Source organism: Tamandua tetradactyla, chromosome 11 (assembly GCF_023851605.1).
Source record: "Tamandua tetradactyla isolate mTamTet1 chromosome 11, mTamTet1.pri, whole genome shotgun sequence".
In the NCBI taxonomy this organism is placed as follows: Eukaryota; Metazoa; Chordata; class Mammalia; order Pilosa; family Myrmecophagidae; genus Tamandua; species Tamandua tetradactyla.
In genome coordinates, this window is record NC_135337.1 from 82,483,842 (window position 1) to 82,504,554 (window position 20,713).

General features: G+C 55.8%; 1 protein-coding gene across 2 annotated transcripts in view; it reads left to right on the plus strand.

Annotated features, from left to right (window-relative positions):
- SHC2 (SHC adaptor protein 2) overlaps window positions 1–20,060 on the plus strand; it is a 34,656-nt gene extending 14,596 nt beyond the window's left edge. The window contains exons 5-14 of one of the 2 annotated variants that reach the window (XR_013159590.1): window positions 1,312–1,365; window positions 1,566–1,617; window positions 1,707–1,830; window positions 4,000–4,153; window positions 5,000–5,063; window positions 8,580–8,714; window positions 10,649–10,793; window positions 13,210–13,342; window positions 14,939–18,170; window positions 18,397–20,060. Coding sequence is in view for 1 of the 2 variants with exons in the window: in XM_077121438.1 (XP_076977553.1) it covers window positions 1,312–1,365; window positions 1,566–1,617; window positions 1,707–1,830; window positions 4,000–4,153; window positions 5,000–5,063; window positions 8,580–8,714; window positions 10,649–10,953; window positions 13,210–13,338 (1,017 nt within the window). In the remaining variant the exon portion in view is untranslated. Of the gene's footprint in view, window positions 1–1,311; window positions 1,366–1,565; window positions 1,618–1,706; window positions 1,831–3,999; window positions 4,154–4,999; window positions 5,064–8,579; window positions 8,715–10,648; window positions 10,954–13,209; window positions 13,343–14,938; window positions 18,171–18,396 lie in introns of those variants that run through there. The other variant, XM_077121438.1, reaches the window with a different exon arrangement.
- Window positions 20,061–20,713: the final 653 nt, after the last annotated feature.

A 20,713-nucleotide genomic window follows, 5' to 3' on the forward strand; every position in this document is an offset into this window, starting at 1 on the left:
GGTTTGATCCCTGCTCACCGCATACCCGAGAATAAATTCCCCATGGGTGAGACAGTATAAACCAGGGCAACTTCCAGCTTCTGGGGTTCACCTACCTCCCCCCCCCCCGAATTTAAATGAGTGTAGGTTCCTAGAATGTCAGCAGGTGGGATGATTCTGGGATGCAGAGTCTCTGGGGCCAGTGGACTCCTCCAGCCCAGGGGTTCCCCATTGGGGTGATTCTGCTTGCTGGACATTTGGTGATGTCTGGAGGCATTTGATGTTGTCACAGCTGGGGTGCTCCCGGCCTCTGGTGAAGGGAGCCCAAGGATGTTGCTCAGTACCCCAAAATGCCCCCACAGGATGATCAGGTCCCAAACATCAGCTGTGCCAATAGGGACAGCCTTTCTTTGAGTTTGGGGTGGGAACCCGTGATAAAAACCTAATTGCAGCAATGAGGTGAGAACTTTTCAAAGCCCGGGCAGCGCTGTGAGGTCAGACAAGAGTTGTGAACGTGTACAGAGCACCGTGACATGGAGGGGGCATCATGGAGGGCTTCCCGGAGGCAGTGATCCGTGCTGAGGGAGGCCAGAGGAAAGGGAGGCTGAGAGCAGCAGGCAGACGGGGCAATGAAGCTGGGGGATTGGCAGGGACCATGGGGAGCAGTTTGGGTTTTATCCAGCGAGTGCTGGGCGTCTGCAGGAGCTCTAAGCAGAGAAGCGAGAAGAGAGCTAAAGGGCAGCTCTGGTGGCTGCCATGGGGGCAAACGCAGGGCGAGGCCTCGGGCGAGGCCTACCACAGCCACTTGGAGTGAGCAGTGACCGCCCCTTCTTACAGGCGGGGACACTGAAGCCGGGAGGGAAAGCGATGGCCTCAGCCCTGCCTTCACAGGTGAAGGCACAGCAGAACGTCCCATGCACAGCTTCCTGTCACCCCATGGCTGCTTGCATCTGTGTGCCTGTCTGTGAGTTTCTGTCTGAGTGTGTGTGCGTGAGTGTCCATGTGTCTGTCTTTTTGTGGCTGTGTGTGTGCATGTGCAAGTTGCGGCTCGCTCCTTGAACAGTGGCTGTGTGACCTTGAGCAAGGCCAGTGCCTCCTTGGGCCTCTGAGGCCCGACCCTCACTGGGAGCACAGGCTGGGGGGCTCCATAGGGCAGCTGGCCTCTCGGTCATTTTGGAGGGCTCAGGACCCTATTGTGGTCAGTGCCCAGTCAAGAGAGAAGGCTCCCCCACCTTGCCCCTCTGCTCCTCTCCCTGGAGCCCCTCCCCAACCTCTCACCTCCCTGGGGCCCCCCAGGGCAGCCCTGTGACTGCCCCTCTCTGCTGGCCACAGGTCATTGCCAACCACCACATGCAATCCATCTCCTTCGCTTCGGGCGGGGACACGGTAAGACGGGGGCCGTGGCAGGTGCCCCTCCATCCCCGAGAACCTCCTACCCTTCCTCAGACCCCAACCACAGCACCCCCTGCCCACACCCGTTGCCCCGATCCCTCTGAGTGGCAGGAGTGGATGACCCGTGATCCTAGATGGGGGGGGAGGGCCTGGGGAGGTTCCCTCTGGTCTCTCATGCCCTTCCCTCTCCCCAGGACATGACGGATTACGTGGCCTATGTGGCCAAGGACCCCATCAACCAGAGAGGTGAGCCTGCCCGGGACACCAGGCGGGCTGGGGGCTGGAAGTGCATCAGCCAGCCACGCCACGCTGATGCCGCATAACAAACACCACAGCCTGCCACATCCTGGAGTGCTGTGAGGGCCTCGCACAGAGCGTCATCAGCACCGTGGGCCAGGCCTTTGAGCTGCGCTTCAAGCAGTCCCTGCACAGTCCCCCCAAGGCGCCCGGCCCAGAGAGGTGAGCAAATCAGGAGCTCCGGGCACCCTGCCCAGCTCGCACCCTCTCCATGCCTGCCTTGGAAATCTCCCTTCCTCCGGGCCCCTGGGACATCACCCCCTCAATCTTGAGGGTCCCCGTTTCCTCTCTTGTAAAACCGGGATCACAGTAACCCCTCCTCCCAGAGCTGGCATGAGGCCGAACGGGTCAGTATGGATGGGGTGGCTTCCCTTATAACCGCTCTGCCCAGCCCCCCGGGGTCAGCAGAGGGTCCTACCAGGGGCCAGGCGTCGAAGTTTTCTGTTGTAGGGGCCCCACAGTCTCTCGCGGTCACTCAGCTCTGCCGTTTTAGTGTGAAACCTCTGTGGACGTCTCCAAATGGGCATGGCTACTTGCCAGGAATGCCGGGTCACAGAGCTGACATTTGAATTTCGTTTCCTTGTCACGCATAGCAAAATAGTGTTCGTTTGATGTTTTTCTCAACACTTAAAAGTTTTATGGCTCAAGTGTAAAAACCATTCTGAGCTCCCAGACTATACAAACCCAGGCAGTGGGCGGACTTGGCCCATGGGCTGTCGTTTGCTGACTCCTGTTCTAGAGAAAGAGGAGGCAGCTGTTTAAATGCCTATTAATTTTTTTTTAATTTTATTAATAAAACCAATCAACATACAATATGAACATTCTGGTTTTTTCATCACATACTTGTATATTCTTCATCATGATCATTTCTTAGAACATCAGCATCAATTCAGAAAAAGAAATAAAAAGAAAACAGAAAAAAACTCATACATGCCATACCCCTTACCCCTGCCTTTCATTGATCACTAGTATTTCAATCTACCAAATTTATTTTAACATTTGTCCCCCCGTTATTTATTTATTTTTAATCCATATGTTTTACTCATCTGTTTGTAAGTTAGAGGAAAGGAGCATCAGACACAAGATTTTCACAATCACACAGTCACATTGAGAAAGCTATATCATTATACAATCATCTTCAAGACACATGGCTACTGGAACACAGCTCTACATTTTCAGGCATTTCCCTCCAGCCTCTCTGTTACACCTTAACTAAAAAGGTGATATCTATTTAATGCATAAGAATAACCTCCAGGATAACCTCTCGACTCTGTTTGGAATCTCTCAGCCATTGACACTTTGTCTCATTTCACTCTTCCCCCTTTTGGTTGAGAAGGTTTTCTCAATCCCTTGATGCTGAGTCCCAGCTCATTCTAGGATTTCTGTTCCATGTTGCCAGGAAGGTCCACACCCCTGGGAGTCATGTCCCACGTAGAGAGGGGGAATAAATGCCTATTCATTTGCTCATTTAAAATACAAGATATGTTCACGATAGCAAATCCAAAGTGCATTCGGAATATCCGCACCCCCTCCAGCGAGACGCGAGCTCCTTTTCCTGCAGTCTCGCCCCAGCTTGTGGTTGCATCTATTAGAAATAGATTTGTTCCTCTTTTGCGCAGTTAATGGCAAACAGTAGGTACACATGTTAGCCACGTACATTGCTTTTCACTCACCGTCTGGGGCAGTTGCCCTGTATTTGCATCTGGAGCGACCTCTGCTTTTTACTGGCTGAGTAGTGCTCCTCTGCATAGCTGGAGAGTAATTTATTTGTCCTCTCCCCGTTCAATGGGCAGACAGGCTGCTTCTGCTGTTTCACCCTTAGAACCACGCCTTCCTGCACAAGTACCTGTAAGATACATTTCTACAAGTGCAATCACGGAGCTGGAGGCTGAGGTGTTTTAAATACTGCCCAATGATGCCCCATATCTAGGAAAAAAAGTTGGAATCAAACCAACAGCTGCCTGGCAGAGTCAGGGGTGGGCAGTAAGGAACAGAACCAGTTTTTGCCAAGGACCTGCTGACAGTGTGTGCCATAGCCCTGGAAAGCATGCAGTAGCCCCGTTTTACAGACAAGGAAAGGAAGGGCCCCATCACTCACTCGACGAGCATTCCCAGTGGGAGCAGAGGTGCCTGGTCTTTGCCCCCAGAGACTCCGAGCGGCCGGGTGGGGCTGACCTGCAAACCTATGGCCGTCCCGGGCCTCCGGCCCACCATCTGAAGCTCGAGCTGCCACACCTGGTGCTCTCTTGTGAGGCCGTTGTCTTCCTCCTTCCCCCCCACCCCAAGCCGGGGGCCCTCCCTGGGCTCATCTCGTTGCTGTCTGTCCCCTAGACTGACCGGGCTGGAGGAGTCAGCCTGGGGGGATGAGGAGGAGGCCCAGCACAGCTACTACAACAGCGTCCCCGGGAAGGCGCCACCCCCGGGCGGGCTGGTGGACTCACGGCTCACCCTCAACCAGCCCTTCGCGCTGGGATCCCTCGGCCAGGTCAGCCTCCAGCGTCCTTGGGGTGGACGGCAGAAGGGATGTCCCCAGGCTGTGGTCTCGGGGCCTTATCCTCTTCCTCTAGAGAAAGGGTCTCTCATGCCCCCTCCCGCAGTGCTCATTCATTCATTCATTCACAAAGGCCCCAGGCCGGCTGGCCATCTGCATTGCCCTTTCCAGTCACTTAGATGTGAGCCCCTCCCTGGGACATGGAATAGACAGTTACTCATTCATGATTTAACTGGGCCGTGGCGAATGCCATCAAGGAAGGTGACAAGGTTGTATGGCAGGGACACCAACCTTGCCGGGTGGTCAGGAGGGCTTCTCTGAGGAAGCAGCGTTTGGGCTGGGCCCCAACGGGTAAATAGGAGTTGCCCAGGAGAAGAGTGCAAGGAAGGGCATCCAGGCTGAGAGAACAGCATGTGCAAATTGGCAGGAGGGAGTGGACTGCCCTCCTTCCAGGGTGGAGAAGTAGGCAGGGGCCACTTAGGCTGGGTCTGTGGGCAGGGTGGGCAGTCAGACACCCCAGGAGCTGGTAGCGTTTAAGGCTGAGCTTCCCATCAGTCTCCGTGTCTCCAGGACTAGGTCTTGCCTGGCTTAGAGCCACCCATTCCTCAATGTTGAACAATGTTGTAATAATGAATGGGGGCCCGGGGTGGGGGGAACAAAGGACTCACACTCCAGGGAACCCAGCCTGATAGAGTACACAGAAGAAAATAATAGAAATGCAAAAAGTACTACAGCCATTCAGGAGGGCTGGGGTGGGGAGGTTGGGGGTACTGGGCTTGGAAAGAGGGGATGCGACACCCCAGAGTGCTGAGGTCCTTTGCCCATGCTGCTCTTTTTCAGGGAACATCTCCTGCTCACCGAGATGCCCGCGGCTTGCAGTGGGACCTGGGACCCTCAGGGTCAGGTAGGAAGGCCTGGGGGCCGGGAGGGGGTACACCCCAGGATTTTCCAGACCGCACCCCCTTTTGCAGCCCCTCGCACAGACCCCCCTGCCGTCCCCTTCCACCCTGCTGGCTCTCCCTTCTGGCTTCTTCCTCTCTCACAAACCACGCCAAGTTCCTCCTTGCAGTCAGAAGCTTCCACAGCATCCACCGTTTCTTTTTTCCCTAACCACACGGTGTCTTCTCAGATCTCGACCTGACTGTCCCATATGTTCCAGCCGAGGCAAATACATGTCCCTCTCCTGCCATTTCTGTGCTCTCTTCGTGTAATGATCCACCTTGCTTGTCTCCCCACCTGGTCCCAACAGATCCCTCGTGACTTCTCTGGTGGTGTAGCTCTCTGCCCTGGGGAGCCCCGATTCCCTCATCTGCCCCCACGCACGGACACTGGGCTGTCCCAGGCATCTCCTGTGATGGGCAGTGCGGCACCAGGGCCCAGTGGTGTGTGCCCGCAGCGTGTATGCTGGGCCTGCACCCCCAGGAGAGTATTGCTGCCCAGATTCGGTAGCAGTCTCCCAGGGCCCGGCCATATTCCTTTCCCTCCAGGTGCTGAGAGTTTTTACTTTAACCTAACTGATTATTATTATTATTAGTAGTATTTGGGTGCATAGTCCGGGAATCGAACCGGGGTCTCCCACATGGAAGGCAAGCATTCTACCATGGAACCACCCGTGCACCCATAAGTGATTTTTTTTCTTTTTTTTTTTGCACGGGCAGTCACCGGGAATCAAACCCGGGTCTTTGGCATGGCAGGCGAGAATTCTGCCACTGAGCCACCGTCGCACCGCCCCCAACTGATTTTTAATAGCATTCATGCATCATGTTATGCAGAGTTAAAAGTGACAGAGAAGGCTGAAATCCCTTTTGGTTCCTTATGAGCTTGTGGTGGCTGCTGAAACAAAGTTCAGACTGAGAGGCTTAAAACTGCAGAAATGTGTGGTCTCTGAGCTCTGCAGGCTGGAGGCTGGGGTCCCCGGGTCTGCCCCCTCCGAACCCCTCCTCACATTTTCGGCTTCTGGGGTCAGTGCCTGGGCTCACAGCTGCCCTTCTCCTGAGGCCACTGGTCACACTGGGTCAGCGGCCACCCAGACTGGTGGCCTCACCAGAGCTAATTGCCTCTTCAAGGACGCTGTTTCCAAATAAGGCCATGTTCCCAGGGCCAGTTAGGAGCGTGCTTTGTGGTGGGGGGGCCCAGTTTCACGCAGCTGCTCCCTCTGAACCTTCTGTGTCTCCTTGCAGATTTTTTTTTTTTACAGATGGGAGCTGCAAGGAGCTGCTGTGCTGTGGGCGTCTGACCCACCCGCGCCCTGCTCCATCAGCTTTGGGCTCTGTCCCTGTCGCAGACGCCCCTATGGCGGGCTCGGCAGACGCCCCCATGGTGGCTGAGCTGTGGAGCGAACGAGCCGCATCGCTGGTGGCAGCTGGCCGCTCTTGGAAGCCGCCGTGCCCACTGCTCGCCCACCAGCCCCTGCCTGCGCTGCCTCTCCCCACAGCCTGGCTAACATCTGTGAGGGCTTTTTTTAGATCTTCCCAAATAATCTGAGTGTTTCACTGCTCACTGGCTTCCGGTGCTGGGGGGTTAAATGAAAGGAAACTCTTGGCAGGAGAAGCCATCAGGTTCAAGCCGTGGGCAGAGTGGCTGATAATCAGCCCTGGTTCGCTTTATGTCTGGCACTGTAGGCAGCCCCGAGTGCCGGGGCTCGCTAGCATTTCCAGTCCTGGTGCCTTTGCACAGGCTGCTGTTGCTTCTTAGTGTGCCTTTTCCACTTCTCTGGGCAAGAACTCCTACTAATATGTCAGTGCCCCAGCTCTAATATCCAGGAGCACTTCTACCGACCGCCCAAGTGCCCCCGTGCAACATCTTCTCTTCCACTCTGTTTTTTTTTTTGTTTTTTTTTTTTTAACATAGGCAGGTACCGGGAAACGAACCCAGGTCTTCTGGCATGGCAGGCGAGCATTCTTGCCTGCTGAGGCACCGTGGCCCGCCCTTCTCTTCCACTCTGGATTCTCCTAACCCCGATTTCTTCCCTCTAGCCCAGCCCTGCCCATATGAAGCTGGGAGAATCTGTGCCCCTCTGAGGAGGCTGTGCTGCCACTGGCCCTCATCAGCCATCTGGGGCTGGCCCAGCACTGGCATCATATTGAATCTTAAGGTTGCCAGATCCTGTGCTAAGGTTTTAATCCTCACCCCGATTTTATGAAGCAGTTACTCTTGTCTCCCCATTTTACAGAGGGAGGTGCTGTGGAAAGAGAGGTCATGAACTCGCCCATGCCCTCAGAGCAGAGCTGAGATGGGGGCCCTGGCAGGAACCTGCCAGGGTTAATGATGTAAGAGACGAGAAGCAGAGAAGGCAGACAGCAGCCCCTCGGGCTGAACTGCGCCACGCGGTGTATTAAATTCACCACCTACCTGCCAAAGTTTAAAAGCAGAGATGTTTAGATATGAACAGATGGTTCAGAGAAAGATATGGACAAATGCCCTTTGGATCTAGGAAAAGATGCTCAGCCTTGCTCAAAATGAGAGAAACGGAAATTAAATTAACCCAGGATGTAATTTCTCACCTCATGTCGGCAAAACCCTGACAGTTGTAGTGTATACCCTGTGGGCACAGCTGAGTGGAGACAGGGGCCCCGCCCCCCCCAAGCAGAATGCAATGGGGCTGTGGAATAGACTGGCGGAGCCTCTCCTCTGAGTCCAGCTTTTAACGTAGATGCAGATTTTGACCCATGTGAATGCTCCCCACTGTCGAAGATAAAATGTAAAAAAAGAAAAGAAAGCAACCGGTAAACTAGAAAACGAACAGAAGTAAATTACCTGTGTAGCCTGTAGAAACATAATCAGAGGGAAAAGAGTTATTGCCATTATTATCATTATTATTTTAATTGGCTTTATTTTTAGAGCAGTTTTAGGGCTGCAGAAAAATTGTGCAGAAAGTACAGAGGGTTCCCTGATACCCTCTTTCCCTGGCACAGCCCCCCGATTAGAACGTCCTGTTACAAGTGATCAACTAGTGTGCTACATTGTTACTAACTAAAGCACCCAGTTCCCACAAGGGTTCCCTCTCCCAGGAACAGTTCCGTGGGTTTGACAAATGCCCCGCCCCCACCCACTGTCACCGTGTCACATAGAATAGCGGCACCACCTTAAAATGCCCCACACTCTGCCTCCCTCCAACCCCGGGCCTCTGTAGTTTTGTCTCTTCCAGAATGCCGGCTGTCTGGAATCATACAATACGTGACTTTTTCGGGCTGGCTTCTTTTACTGAACAATCTGCAAATTGTTAATTTCTTTTTCTGCAAATTATTTTTTAAGTGTAGAGATTTCACCTAAAAATCATGGATTTCTAGCTTTTTTTTTTTTTCCAAAACATGAAAAGATCTGGCCCGTGGGGAACCGCGGGGGCTCGGAGGTGCTGAGCCCGCAGGTGGGCGGCTCTTGTCCGGCCCCGGCTCACACGCCAACCCTCTGTCCCCCCCAGCCCCACCTGGGGACGGCTACATGCAGGCGGATGCCCGGGGTCCCCACGACTACGAGGAGCACCTGTACGTCAACACCCAGGGGCTGGATGCCCCCGAGCCTGAGGACAGCCCCAAGAAGGACCTGTTTGACATGCGTATGTGGGGACAGGCCAGCCTGAAGGGGGAGGCCCGTGCTGGGGGTGGGAGGCACCTTCCCAACTCTGTGGTCTGATGGGGAGGCTCAACCTTCTCCCCTTGGGGATTTCAGGTTGATGGGGATGCACTGGACTCTTCCTTGGAAGGGTAGCAAGTCTGAGGGAAGAGGCTCAGCCTTCCCTCCCCACTCTGATGGGGGAGGCTCCCTTTTCTATCTACAGCTCTCCAGGCAATGGGGGAGACAAATCCACTCCCTGTGAGATTTCATAGTCTGAGAGGGGAGGCTTTGTCTCATCCACGTGGGACCCTTCAGTCTGATGGGGGAGCCTTGAAACTTTGAGACCCCTTCCTCTGATGGGGGAGCCTTGAAACCTCGAGACCCCTTCCTCTGATGGGGGAGCCTTGAAACCTACCTGGAAGGACTGGGCAGTTTGATGGGGGAGGCAGACTCTGCTCCCTGAGGCCCCCCCCCCCCCAGTCTGATGGGGGAGGCTTGGTCCACATTTTGACAGTGATTCATCTGAGGACGGACCCCATTCCTTCCTTCCCCATGGGCTGCCCAGGGCTGAGGGAAGGCTCAGTCTAATGGAGAAGGCTTGCCCCTTCTCTCCTGAAGAGCCCATAATACCCTCCTTATTTCCCACTACAGCAATCCCTTCCTCTTCCACAAACATTGCGGGGAAATTGGCTCCTGCTCCTCCCCAGGACCCCTCCCCAAGGAAGCTGGGGATTCCTCCTTCACATAATTCAGGAGGATGTCCTCTTTTTGTTGCAATAATGTTATGAGCCAACACCGCCGTGGCATTCCATGTGTGGTCACCAATGGCACGTGGCTAGCACAGTGACATGAGGCATACGTTGGGCATTGGAACGGCTGGGCCAGCCCAGCTCTTCCTCACCCCAGTCCTGTAAAGAAGGAGGAGCCCCCCATGCCTCAGATGGGGGTGGAGAGGCTCAGGGGCACACTTTCTTTGGGGCAATCTTCCTCCCTCTGGGAGACTGGGTGACAGGATGACCTCACAGCCCCAGTTGAGCAAACCCAGTGGAGGGAAAATGGCTTCTTGCCGGTGGGGTCATTAAAAACTGGGGGGTCGCCTCTGATCTGTCCAGTCTGGGTCCCGTGCTCATCCTGAGGCCAGCTGTTGGCCGGGAAGATGAGATGGATATGCTGATTGGCCAGGCCTGGGGACCCAGATTCAGGGAGGAAGGAATCCCAAGCTTGAAGGAATGCTGGGGCCACCTAATTTACATATACTGGCAGCACAGGCTGGGGCTGTATTTCTGTATCTCCCCAGGGTGTCTGCTTCCAGCAAATCTGCTGCCCCTGTCCCCACTTCACAAACAAGGGGCCTGTGGCTCAGAGGGAACATGGCTTGTTAGTGTTTGCAACCCCCCCAAAACATAATATTAATGGAAAAATAGTAAATGCATTTCTGTTAAAAAGTCAGGAGCAAGAAAGGGATGGCTGCTGCCAACACAAGAATGCAGCATTTTGTATTGGAGGTTCTGCCAATACACTAAGACAAGAAAACAAAACAAGAGACGTGAACATCAGAAAGGTAGCCAGTGCAATAAGACACGAAAAAGAAATACGTAGAAACGTGGGAGGGAAAGGAAGGCTGTCATTATTTGCAGGTGATGTGATCATCTATTTGTAACACCCAATAGAATGTACTGAATAATCGAACCAAGACAGTGAAGTGAGGTGACCGGGTGCCGGGTCAGCGGGCACACGTTGTGCATACAGCAGGCACCACAGCTGAATTCAGTTAGGTGACCACAGTAGGTGCTCAATCAGTGCTGGCTGAGCAGATATCAAGGCTCCCCCAGGGGGCTCGTTCCTCCCAGCCCAGGGCTCTACACTTTGCATAGCCCTCTTTCCCCAGCCTCAGGGCCGCAGTTGCCCCCAACGCCTGTCCCTCTCTGCCTGCAGGACCGTTCGAGGATGCCCTGAAGCTGCACGAGTGCCCCGTGGCGGTGGGCCCTGAGACGCTTCCCCTGGAGGACCGCTGGCCCAGTCCCCCCACCCGCCGGGCTCCCATTGCCCCCACGGAGGAACAGTTGCTGCAGGAGCCCTGGTACCACGGCCGGATGAGCCGCCGCGCAGCGGAGAGGCTGCTGCGGGCCGATGGGGACTTCCTCGTGCGGGACAGCAGCACCAACCCTGGGCAGTACGTGCTGACCGGCATGCACGCCGGCCAGCCCAAGCACCTCCTGCTTGTAGACCCCGAGGGTGTGGTAAGGCAGGCCGAGGGGGCCCTGGGCAGAGTTCAGGCTGCGGCACCTGGGGAGGGGGCTGCTGAGCAGATGAGGGGCGGGGCGGCATGGGGGACCTCGGGGATGTAGGGTGCATGCTCTTCTCAGCATCTTGGATTGCACAAAGGATCTTCCACCTCAAAGCCCTTTGTGTTTGCAGATTCTATTTGTCCTCATCAGACACTTTAGAATCACAGGGTATTTTCCAACTTAAAAAACAGAGTCCTTTCCAGAATCTGAGGGCCTTAGGCTTATAGGTTTTTTTCCCCAGGTAAGAAGGTGCTTGGGGGTTAGGGGCTTCAGTTCCCACAGTGATTTTATGAGCATCATGGATGTTTTCTTGTCTCTTTTCCACGGAAGAGAATACCTGGGTGGAAGGAAGTTTGCAGCTTGGCTCAGGTGACCCACCTGGGGACAGCTGGGGCCCCAGCTTGTTCTCTGCCCAGGCTTTACAAAGGATCTCCTTGTCTGTGACGCATTTGGGGGTTTGCAGAACCATTTCCAATTTCAAGGCAGTTCGGGGTTCACAAAGCACTGTATTTCATCAATTCTCGGAGGCATATTTTTTTTTCACATTTTACCATCACTAACGCCTCTCACAATCAGTGCTGTCTTTGAGTGACAAGTATGGCATTTTCAGTTTTTAGTGTATTTTAGGATTTAAAAACATGTTGCAACTTATAAGGAGTTATCAGGGTTACAAGTTACTGAATTGCTCATTTCGAAGCCAGAGAATTTTTTCTCTTCATTTTGGCATCTTTGAAATCTGGATATATATTTTTTCCTTTTAAACCATCCATTGCATCTTAGAATTGCATCATTTAATTAGAAGTATTTTGTTCCTGCTTTCCTCATGGTACATAAAATAATGGTGTCTCTTACAGTTACTAATGTCTTTGAGCCAATGACTTTTAGTATTCTCCAGCTTCTGAAGCATTTTAGGGCTCACAGAGCATTTTCCAACCTAAGAGATGCTTTCTATTTACAGAGTATTTTCCAACTTACAAGGAGTTTTAGGGCTTACAGAGCCCTTTCCAGAATCTGAGGGCCTTAGGCTGATAGGTTTTTTCCCCAGATGAGAAGGTGCTTGGGGGTTAGGGGCTTCAGTTCCCACAGTGATTTTATGAGCATCATAGATGTTTCCTGTCTTTTTTCCGTGGAAGAGAATACCTGGGCAGAAGGAAGGTTGCACCTTGGCTCAGGTGATCCACCTGGGGACAGTTGGGGTCCCAGCTCATTCTCTGCCCTGGCTGCCCGGTGTTTCCCCCTCCCAGCTCACACCAAAACCTCTGGCCTGGTGTGGTTATCCTTCCCTTCTCTTGTAGATTCCTAGGATTAGGTCGGTGCCCCTAAACCTGGGAAGGTTCAGAATTTGCTCAGGTAGTTTGCTAAAATGCAGATTCCCAGGCCTGGCCCGCAGCATTATGGAAATAGCTGATCTGTTCCGGGGCCCAGGAATATGCATTTTGGCTGTTCCCAGGGCTACCGTCTCGGTGCCCAACTTCATCCAGGAAAGGCTTGGAAGCCACAGCTCTGGTTCCAACGCTCCCCGATGCTCAGATTTCCTCATTCTAAGAGGCAAACGGTTTTCAGAGTCCGGATTCTAATTATCCGGTGGGAGTCGCCAAGATTCCAGGAGTGCATTCACGTCCTAGGCCTGCTGTACTAAAGTGCCATCGACTGGATGCTTTAAAACGACAGATTTATACTCTCCTGGTCTGGAGCGGGAAGCCTGAACTGGAGGTGTCCGCTGGGCGGGGCAGGTCACCTTTCCTCTGAAGCCAGGAAGGGGAGCTTTCCCTCCTGTTCCAGTCCCTGGTGGCCCCAAGGCCTGGAGATCCAGGAGCGTCTCCTCACCTCGAGGCCTCTATATCGTGCCACCTGCTCGTGCCCCCTTTCCAAGTAAGGTTCCACTCACGGGTTCTGGGACTCAGCTCCCTACTAGGGATGCACCCTGGAATCCTACCGGGGTTCAGGAGCCGCGTCCCCCGGGCCTGGAATCCCAAGGCTGGTTCTGTGGTTGAGATTCCAGAGTTCTCGGACTTGGGGGGCGTGGGGCGGGGGTGGGGGGTGCTGTAGGCAAGTTTCGCCGGTCCTGCCCCGGGCTCCCGCGCGCAGCGCAGGTGCAGGGGCGGGGCACATCCGGGGCTGCTAAGCGCAGGTGCGGCGGACACCCGCGCAGGTGCGGCGGACACCCCCGCACCGCGCCCTGGCTGCCGTTGACGCTGCCGCCCACAGGTGCGGACCAAGGATGTATTGTTCGAGAGCATCAGCCACCTCATCGAGCACCACCTGCGCAACGGGCAGCCCATCGTGGCGGCCGAGAGCGAGCTGCACCTGCGCGGCGCTGTCAAGCGGGAGCCGTGAGCAGGTGGGAACCCTTGCCCGCCGCCTCCCGCTTCCCCCCAGGTCGAGGTACCGCCCGCGTGCGGTCCGCATTTGACGTGCATTCGCAGGTTTCCGTGCTTCCCAGGGGTGTGCGGCCATTACCCCAGTTCCAGAACATTCGTACACCCGTGAAGCCATCACCCCCTGCCCCGCGCCCTGAATCTCCTGCCTGATCCCCCGAGGGTCTGCCTTTTCCGGACCTTTCCTACAAATGGGACCAGACATCATCTGTCCTTTGTGTCTGGCTTCTTTCCCTGAGCGCTGTGTCCTCAAGGTCCGGCCGTGCTGCAGCATGTGGCAGCCCCCTTCCCCTTTATGACCGAATGCTCGCCCATCAGAGATGCACTCGCATCTGTCTCTGACTGTCAGGGACGGACGTTTGGATGGCTTCCGCTCTTTGGCAGTGGTGAACCGTGCGTGTACACGTTTTGGGGGCAGCAGTGGAGTGGCTGGGTCGTGGGTCACTGTGTTTAACCCTTTGAAGAACTGGGGTTAGCTGGGAAATGGAGGGGAGAAGAGGGATGGAGCTCGGCAGAGGTGGCAGAGGCCAGGTGGGGGGCTACAAGTCCAGGCAGGTGAGGGAGGCTAGGTGGGGAGTGCAGCCGGGTGGGCAAGCGAGGCCAGGTGAGTGAGTGAGGCCAGGTGGGATTGCATGGCAGAGGAATCTTCTGTTTCTGATGCTAGGGAGCCACAGCAGGGGAGGGTCAGGCCGGTCTGGGGGTTGCCAGGGCCTCTCTGGGGAGAGGAGGCTGCATGGGCAGACATTGGCGGGGGGGGGGGGGGGGGGGGGGGGGGGGGCGGTGATGAGGGGAAGCCAGGGTGGGGGCACTCCTTGGAGAAGGAGAAAAGGATGGGGATGTGGGGTGGGGTGGGGTGGGAGTTGGCTGTGGAATTTCCCCAACCACTGAGCCAGGAGAGGAGCTTCTGGCCAGGTTCTCTCCATCGCCAGTCCCCATGACAACGGCCTCTCCTGCCTGCCGGCATTACCCTTCCACACTGCCGCTGGACTCCCCCTGTCCCTAGCCTGCCTCTAGGCTACAGGCAGAGAGGGGTCCCGGTTCTGGGGGGCAGGCTTTGGGGTGGGGTTGGGGCAAGTCCTGGGTGATACCTGAAACCAGCTGTGTCAGTGGTCCCTGCTTCTGCTCCATCTCCAGAGCAATTATGACCCAAGAAATAACACACAGCTGACAAGCAGAGCCCCAGGGGCAGCACCCAGGCCTGTTCCCCGCGCTCTCTTTCACAACTAGAGACAGATGCTGTGGTTAGCCACCTCGTTTTGCAGAAGAGGAAGTGGCACAGAGAGGTTAAGGCATTGCTCTGGGTTACATAGCAAGAAAGCTGAGGAGCCTGGACTCACAGCCGGGCCACCAGCCTGAGAGGACTCTTGCTGGGTCACTGTAGCATGCACAGCCTTTGCTGCTGGGTCCCTGGGATTTAGGGCTCCCGGAACTCCATCGAGGCAGAGGTGTGGAGTGTGGCCTGCACAGAGCACCAGCATAGTCTGAATCGGTACTTGAACTCAGGTCTCCTGGCTGCTGGTCAGTGGACCCTTGACCTGTGCTGTGCTTTCTCTCCCCAGGTGATGAGTCTCCCCTGGCACCTCCCTGCTCCCCGACACCCCCACTGTGGCCTTACGAGCTCTCGGCGCTCTCTTGGACCTTGGCCAGGCCCGAATTGCTGCCGTCACTCCTTCCTTCCGCATGAGCCTCTGGAACCTTCCTTCCTCCAGCCGGCCCTCATGGGCAGGGTCAGTTGGGCCAGGAGACTGGGACCCAACCCTTTCTCCTGCTGGAGCCCCCTGCCTGCCTCCCCCGTTGGCTTTGAGGGAGGGTGCACATACCAAAGACGGAAACTTTTCTTGCCTTGAAAACAACATCTATTACAAAGCCCTCTCTCTGGGGCTTTTCATGCCAGACCAGCCTGGATGTTCCCTGGAAGGGACCAAGGAGGCTCCATTGTCTTCCTCCCGGCTGGGCTTTGGTTTATCTCCCTAGAGAGTGACGGTCCCCAATTCCTTGCCGTGGAGATGGATTCCTTTCCTGGCTGGCCTCAGTTTCTCCATCTGAAAAATTGGGTGCACATTTGTCCCTTTGAGGGCGGGAGAATTAAGGTGCTTTGGGGTTCTCAGGTTGGGGACTGATGTTGAAGTGGGTGGGGGCGCAGCCTTGGGGTTCACCTGGGATGATGGGGAGCATCCAGACCTGCTCCAAGGCTACCGACATGCGGGCAATTGTACAGCCCCTGCCCCACCTCGGGAACCAGGGAGAAGGGATTGTGGCTGTGCCACCAGCCTGTCCATTCTTCTCTCTGTGGACCTGAACTGGACCTTGGAAATCTGTTTGTAATTAAACCTGGGAATGACCACGAGAAGCATCAGCCCATCTGCACATTGAGGGGCCTTTGTGGGGTAGGGTGGGGGGGGTGAGTTTCACAGGTGGAAAGTTAAGGGGGCAGCACAGGACCCCAGCTCCGCTAAGCTCAGGGAGATAGCTCCATTTTCTGGAGACATCACCCACTCTCTCGCAGACGCACCTCATTCCTTCGGGGGCCCCTTCTTCTGGCCCCCACCACATCCCTGCTGGAGTTGTGACATCTTGAAGGCCGAGGACACAGGTTGTCTGGGCATCTAGATCTCCGAGAAGGGGCTGTGTCCTCTCTGCAGCTGGCAGTCCCCGCCCTGTCCTCGGGACACCTCACTGGTGAGGCCAGGGAGTCAAAGCTGCTTTGCACTGCCAGTAACTGGGGATAAAACCATCTTGGGGCACCGCAAGAGGAGATTGGAGGCCTGGTCTCCAGTTTCAGAGATGTGGAGGCCAAGAGCCGCCACCCATCCACCATCTACCTGTTATCCCCCACCCATCCTCCAGTTTACCCACCCATCCTTCTGTCCATTCACCTACCATCCACTCACCTGTCCTTCTGTCCACCCACCATCCTTCTGTCCACCCACCATCCACCATCCACCCACCCCATCCATTCATCCAACAACCATCCACCCACCCACCGGCCCAGCCTAAGGCTCTTAAACAAGCCCCTCCTCTGCCAGGGCCTCTGGCAGGCATGGACATGCAACAGTGACCATGCCATCCCTGCCCTCATGGAGCTCAAGGGCAAGTGGCATTAGCCAGTGGTCACACCACTAAACGTGATGACAATTGGGAAAAACAGTCCTGATGCTGAGGAGCCCCAGGAAATCCAGGAGGGTTGCCTTGAGGGAATAAGCCAGGGGCTGGGGTCCAAGTAAGGCTAGGAGAGCAGAGGGGTGGCTCCCGCAGCACATCCGGGGGCAGAGGGCAGTCACGTGGCTGGGGTGCGGTCAGAGGGGGCAGCAGGGGCCAGAAGATGGGGCCCCTGAGAGTCATGTCGGGGGTGCTGCTGGGGGACTCTTAAGAACAGGGATGGGAGGATTGCATTCAGGCTAAGAAGATCCCCAGAGGGTAATAAACTCCTATGGCAGAAGCAGAATGAGGGTGAGGGTGGGGAGGGGGTGGTGGGACCTGGCCCAGGGAAAAGGGGGTCTCAATGCACTTCAATCATTTATAGCTCTGGGTCCCTCAGTGCTCCCCTCCAACCCCAGGCCTCCTTGCATCTCTGTCTTTTGCAACACTGGGGTGTGTGCTGAGAACTATATGAACTCAGGGTCCTTGATTCTTTTCCACTTTACAGAGGAGGAGGTGGAGGTGCAGAGAGGCGAGGCCACACAGCTGGGAGGGAATTTGCATGGCAACTTGGTCTCTATCCTGTTCCCTGAGCCAGGGAAGCCGAAGTCTGTGGTGCCCCTGCAGGGATGGGAGCTGGGGGGCTGGAAACAGATGGGTCCCCCCCCCCCACATGATGCCTGCCCCATTCTACCCTCAGTTATTCACTCAACAAACACTCCTTGATCCAGTCTTGCCCTTGGGATACCTGGGGTGGGGAGCAGTCATGAGAGACCCTTGTTCAAGTTCAGCTCCCTTCCCCTCGTGGCTGTGTGTCCTTGGGCAAATGACTTCCTTCCCTGAAGTGGAAGAGAATGTGGCCCAGCTTGGGCCTGAAAAGGGTTAGTGACAATGGTGTTCATGTCAGCTGATAATTACTGAGCACCTGCCCTGCAGGAGGTAAGCAAGCTGCACCTGTTGCCGTGGAGTTGGGTGCCCCCACCATGCCTCAGTTTCCTTCTCTGAAATGTGGGGGTCCTGACACTCCCCCCAACCCACCGAGTTCCCTGTGACCTCATGAACTGGGCTTGGGTCCCTCCTGGGAGCTTTCAAGTTTCCTCAAATCCTTCTCCTCACCCCCCTCGGGTTTTAGGGGGCCACAGAGGCTGACCTGCCCTGGTACAAGGTGCTCAGAAGTGGGGCTCGGTTGGTGGCATTTTCCTCTTTAAACCACCCTCCTTCCCCCAAGCCTACTTCCCAGCTGAGAACTGGGGGCTGGGTGGGGGGAGAGGATAGGGGAGTCCAGGCCCCTCCCCCTGCAAGCCTCAGTTTCCCATAGGTGGGGGGCGGGAATCAGGGCTGAGCCTGGCGTTTGGGAAGCACCCCCTCTGCCCTCTCTGTAGCTCCTGCTGCACCCATGCCAGGGATTTGGGGTCAGAGCACAATGCCACCCGGACCCCATACCCAGCTTGGGCCACAGCCTCCGGCCTCCGATCTTGGGGTGAGTGGGTTGCCACACCCACCTGTCACCAGGGCTGCTGAAGAGGGAAGCCAGAAGGCTTTGTTGACCAGGAGCAGCACATATTTACCAACTGATGGCACAGAGCTAACCAGCTGGAAGGGCAGCTTTGGGCCAGGGCAGGGTCCGCAGTGGCCAGGAGAGCTGTGGGACAGGTATTCTTTTTCTCCTCTGGGCCTCGGTTTCCCAGCCTCCAAGCATGATGGGACGGGATGGGGGTGGGGCTTCCACTGAGCTAGGCTGGGGTGGGGGAGGGGAGGGACTCTGGCCCCCCCCCCCCCCCCCCCCCCGGTCATGGCCAGGCAACTCCGACCCCTCTCTGTGCTCCTCTCCTCACCTGTGCAGTCCACAAAATCTTAACAAACAGCTCTTATACTGCAGGTATCCCAGGCCCTGCTCTGGGCACTTGGCAAGTGTGAAGCTGCTGAATCTTCACCAAGACCCTGCAATGCAGGGATGGCTTTCATCATTGTGGACCACCAAGGAGATGGGTTCAGAGAGGTTCAGACACCTGCCCGAAGCCACACAGCCGGGAAGTGGCGGCATCAGGATTTGAACCCGTGACCTGCTGGTTCCAAATGTATGTCCAAACTGGCCAAACCAATTCACGGCAAAACCTCACAATCTCCTCCTGCCAGCCCAATACAAGGTTGGGAACCTGACGCTGCACCCTCTCACGGACCCAGCCACAGTCCCTCCCTCGGCCTTGCTGTCTCCGCCGGGGCCATGGAATAAAGTGACTTGCCTTAGACGCCTGCCGCAGTTAAGGGCTCTGCTCTAGGAGTGGTCACTCCTACTGAACACTTAGCGTCCATCTGTCTGGCAGATGTTTGTGGAAGATTCCAGAAGCCAGGCCTGGGCTTTGGGGACATAGAAGGAATGAGACCCATTTTGGCCTTTCTCCCCAGTAGCTCTGTGGCCAGCTAAAAGCAAAGAACATCAACCAAGTAATTGCGCTAGGAGAGTCTTCATGACAGTCAGACTTGGGGTTCTGGGGCACTGTCAGTCAGTGATGCTGCAGATCCAGGCTGGTTTCCCGGAGGTGGTGGCCAAGCAAAGCATTCACTGTGTCCACCTCTTCCGTCTGGGTGCGGGACCAAAGTGGGGGACCGTCAACTTTTATTGGGTGAACAAAGCAAGGATGGGCTTCTTGGAGCTTCACTCCAAACTGTGCCTTGCTCTGTTGTTGGGACTGAGATGAGGTCTGCTAGAGAGAGAGACATCAACCGAGAAATCACACACTGAGCCTCAGGCAACAGAGGCATTTACGTGGGGTCTTAGAATTGCAATTTGTTTAGCACAGATTCAGGTGGCAACCCAAATCATATCCGTCTTGGCATTTCCAGGCAAGGGTTTTTAAAGGAAAAGAAAATTAGACAAGTTGTGCTGGGTGGATATTTGCGGTGCTCTAATTGACACTGCAGTTAGATAGCTGAGTTCTCTATCCCCAGATTTGGTTTATTTCCAGATGTCCTTAGGGATGTGAGGGCACAAGTACTTGGCGTTTTTACCTACTTGGGCAGTTTGTGATATCTCCGGAATGACCTCCTGGCTTCATTGTAAATCCTGTAGCCATGGTAACTCTATCATTTCTTTTTATGAGGTGGTTATAAGGCTGGGGCCTGGCCGGCCCCCACCGGCCTCCCTGCACCCTCTCCTCTGTGTTAAATCAGCCCCACACCAGACCAGCCCCCAGCCAGCTCCGTCCAGACGCCGGGACGTTCCCGGAACACGGGAGGCTCCCAGACAATCCAAATTTAATAAAGCAGCAGCGCAGCAGGCTCCAGGCTGGCCCGATGATTCAGTATCTCTCTGGACCCTCACAAACTGTGACTGGAGAAGGGTGCAGCTTGGGTGCCAGAGGGTAAACTGAGGCTGGGAGGAGGGGGAGGAATGAGGAAGCAGCGGATGTCAGAGCTACAAGCAGGGTGCTGGCGGGGACTCTGGGGGACCCTGTGGCCTCAGGAGCTTCCGAGAGGCTGGAGAAGCCTCCTGGGGCTTCTCCAGCGCCCCAGCCCCCCCACTTTCCCCACGGGAGCCTGGCACCTGCGGTTATTTCATCCACCTGTGGACCTGTTGATCAGCTGACCCTCCCACCAGGACCAGGAAGGCAGGGAGCCGCCATCCTCAACACTGGGGCCCCAAGTAGATGCTAAGCAAACATTTGCAAGAGACCAAGTGCAATCCCTTACTGGCTTCCCGGGAAGCTGCCTGCACCTTATTTCTAGAAGGAACCCCACCCCCTACCCCATCTACAAATAGGGGGATCAGACTAAATCAGAGAAGGTCGTTTGGAGCCTGGCCCAGAAAAAGCGCTCAATAGATTCAGCTGCGATGATTATTTATTATTTTCTTTAGCATCTTTAGCCGGGAAAACTGCTCAGCCGAGCAGCGGCGGCGGCAAGTGTGGGCCAGCGCCCCTTTCTCCCATGAACTTAGGTGCGGGCCTGGGGTTTCTGGCAGGGATGGGGTGAAGGTCCGGACTCCCCGGGTTCGTGGGATCCGCAGCGAGCCGCGACCCCCTGCCTTCCTCCTATATGCCCCCACCAGCCGCAGGAATCCCGGTGCGGCTCTTTCCAGCGACCCGGCCGGGGGAACGGGGACCTGCGGAGGGAGACGGCCCCGCCCCCTGCTGGGGGGCGGGAGGGGCGGCGGTACTAGAAGAAATACGGCGGCGGCGGGGCTGGCTGGGCGGTTT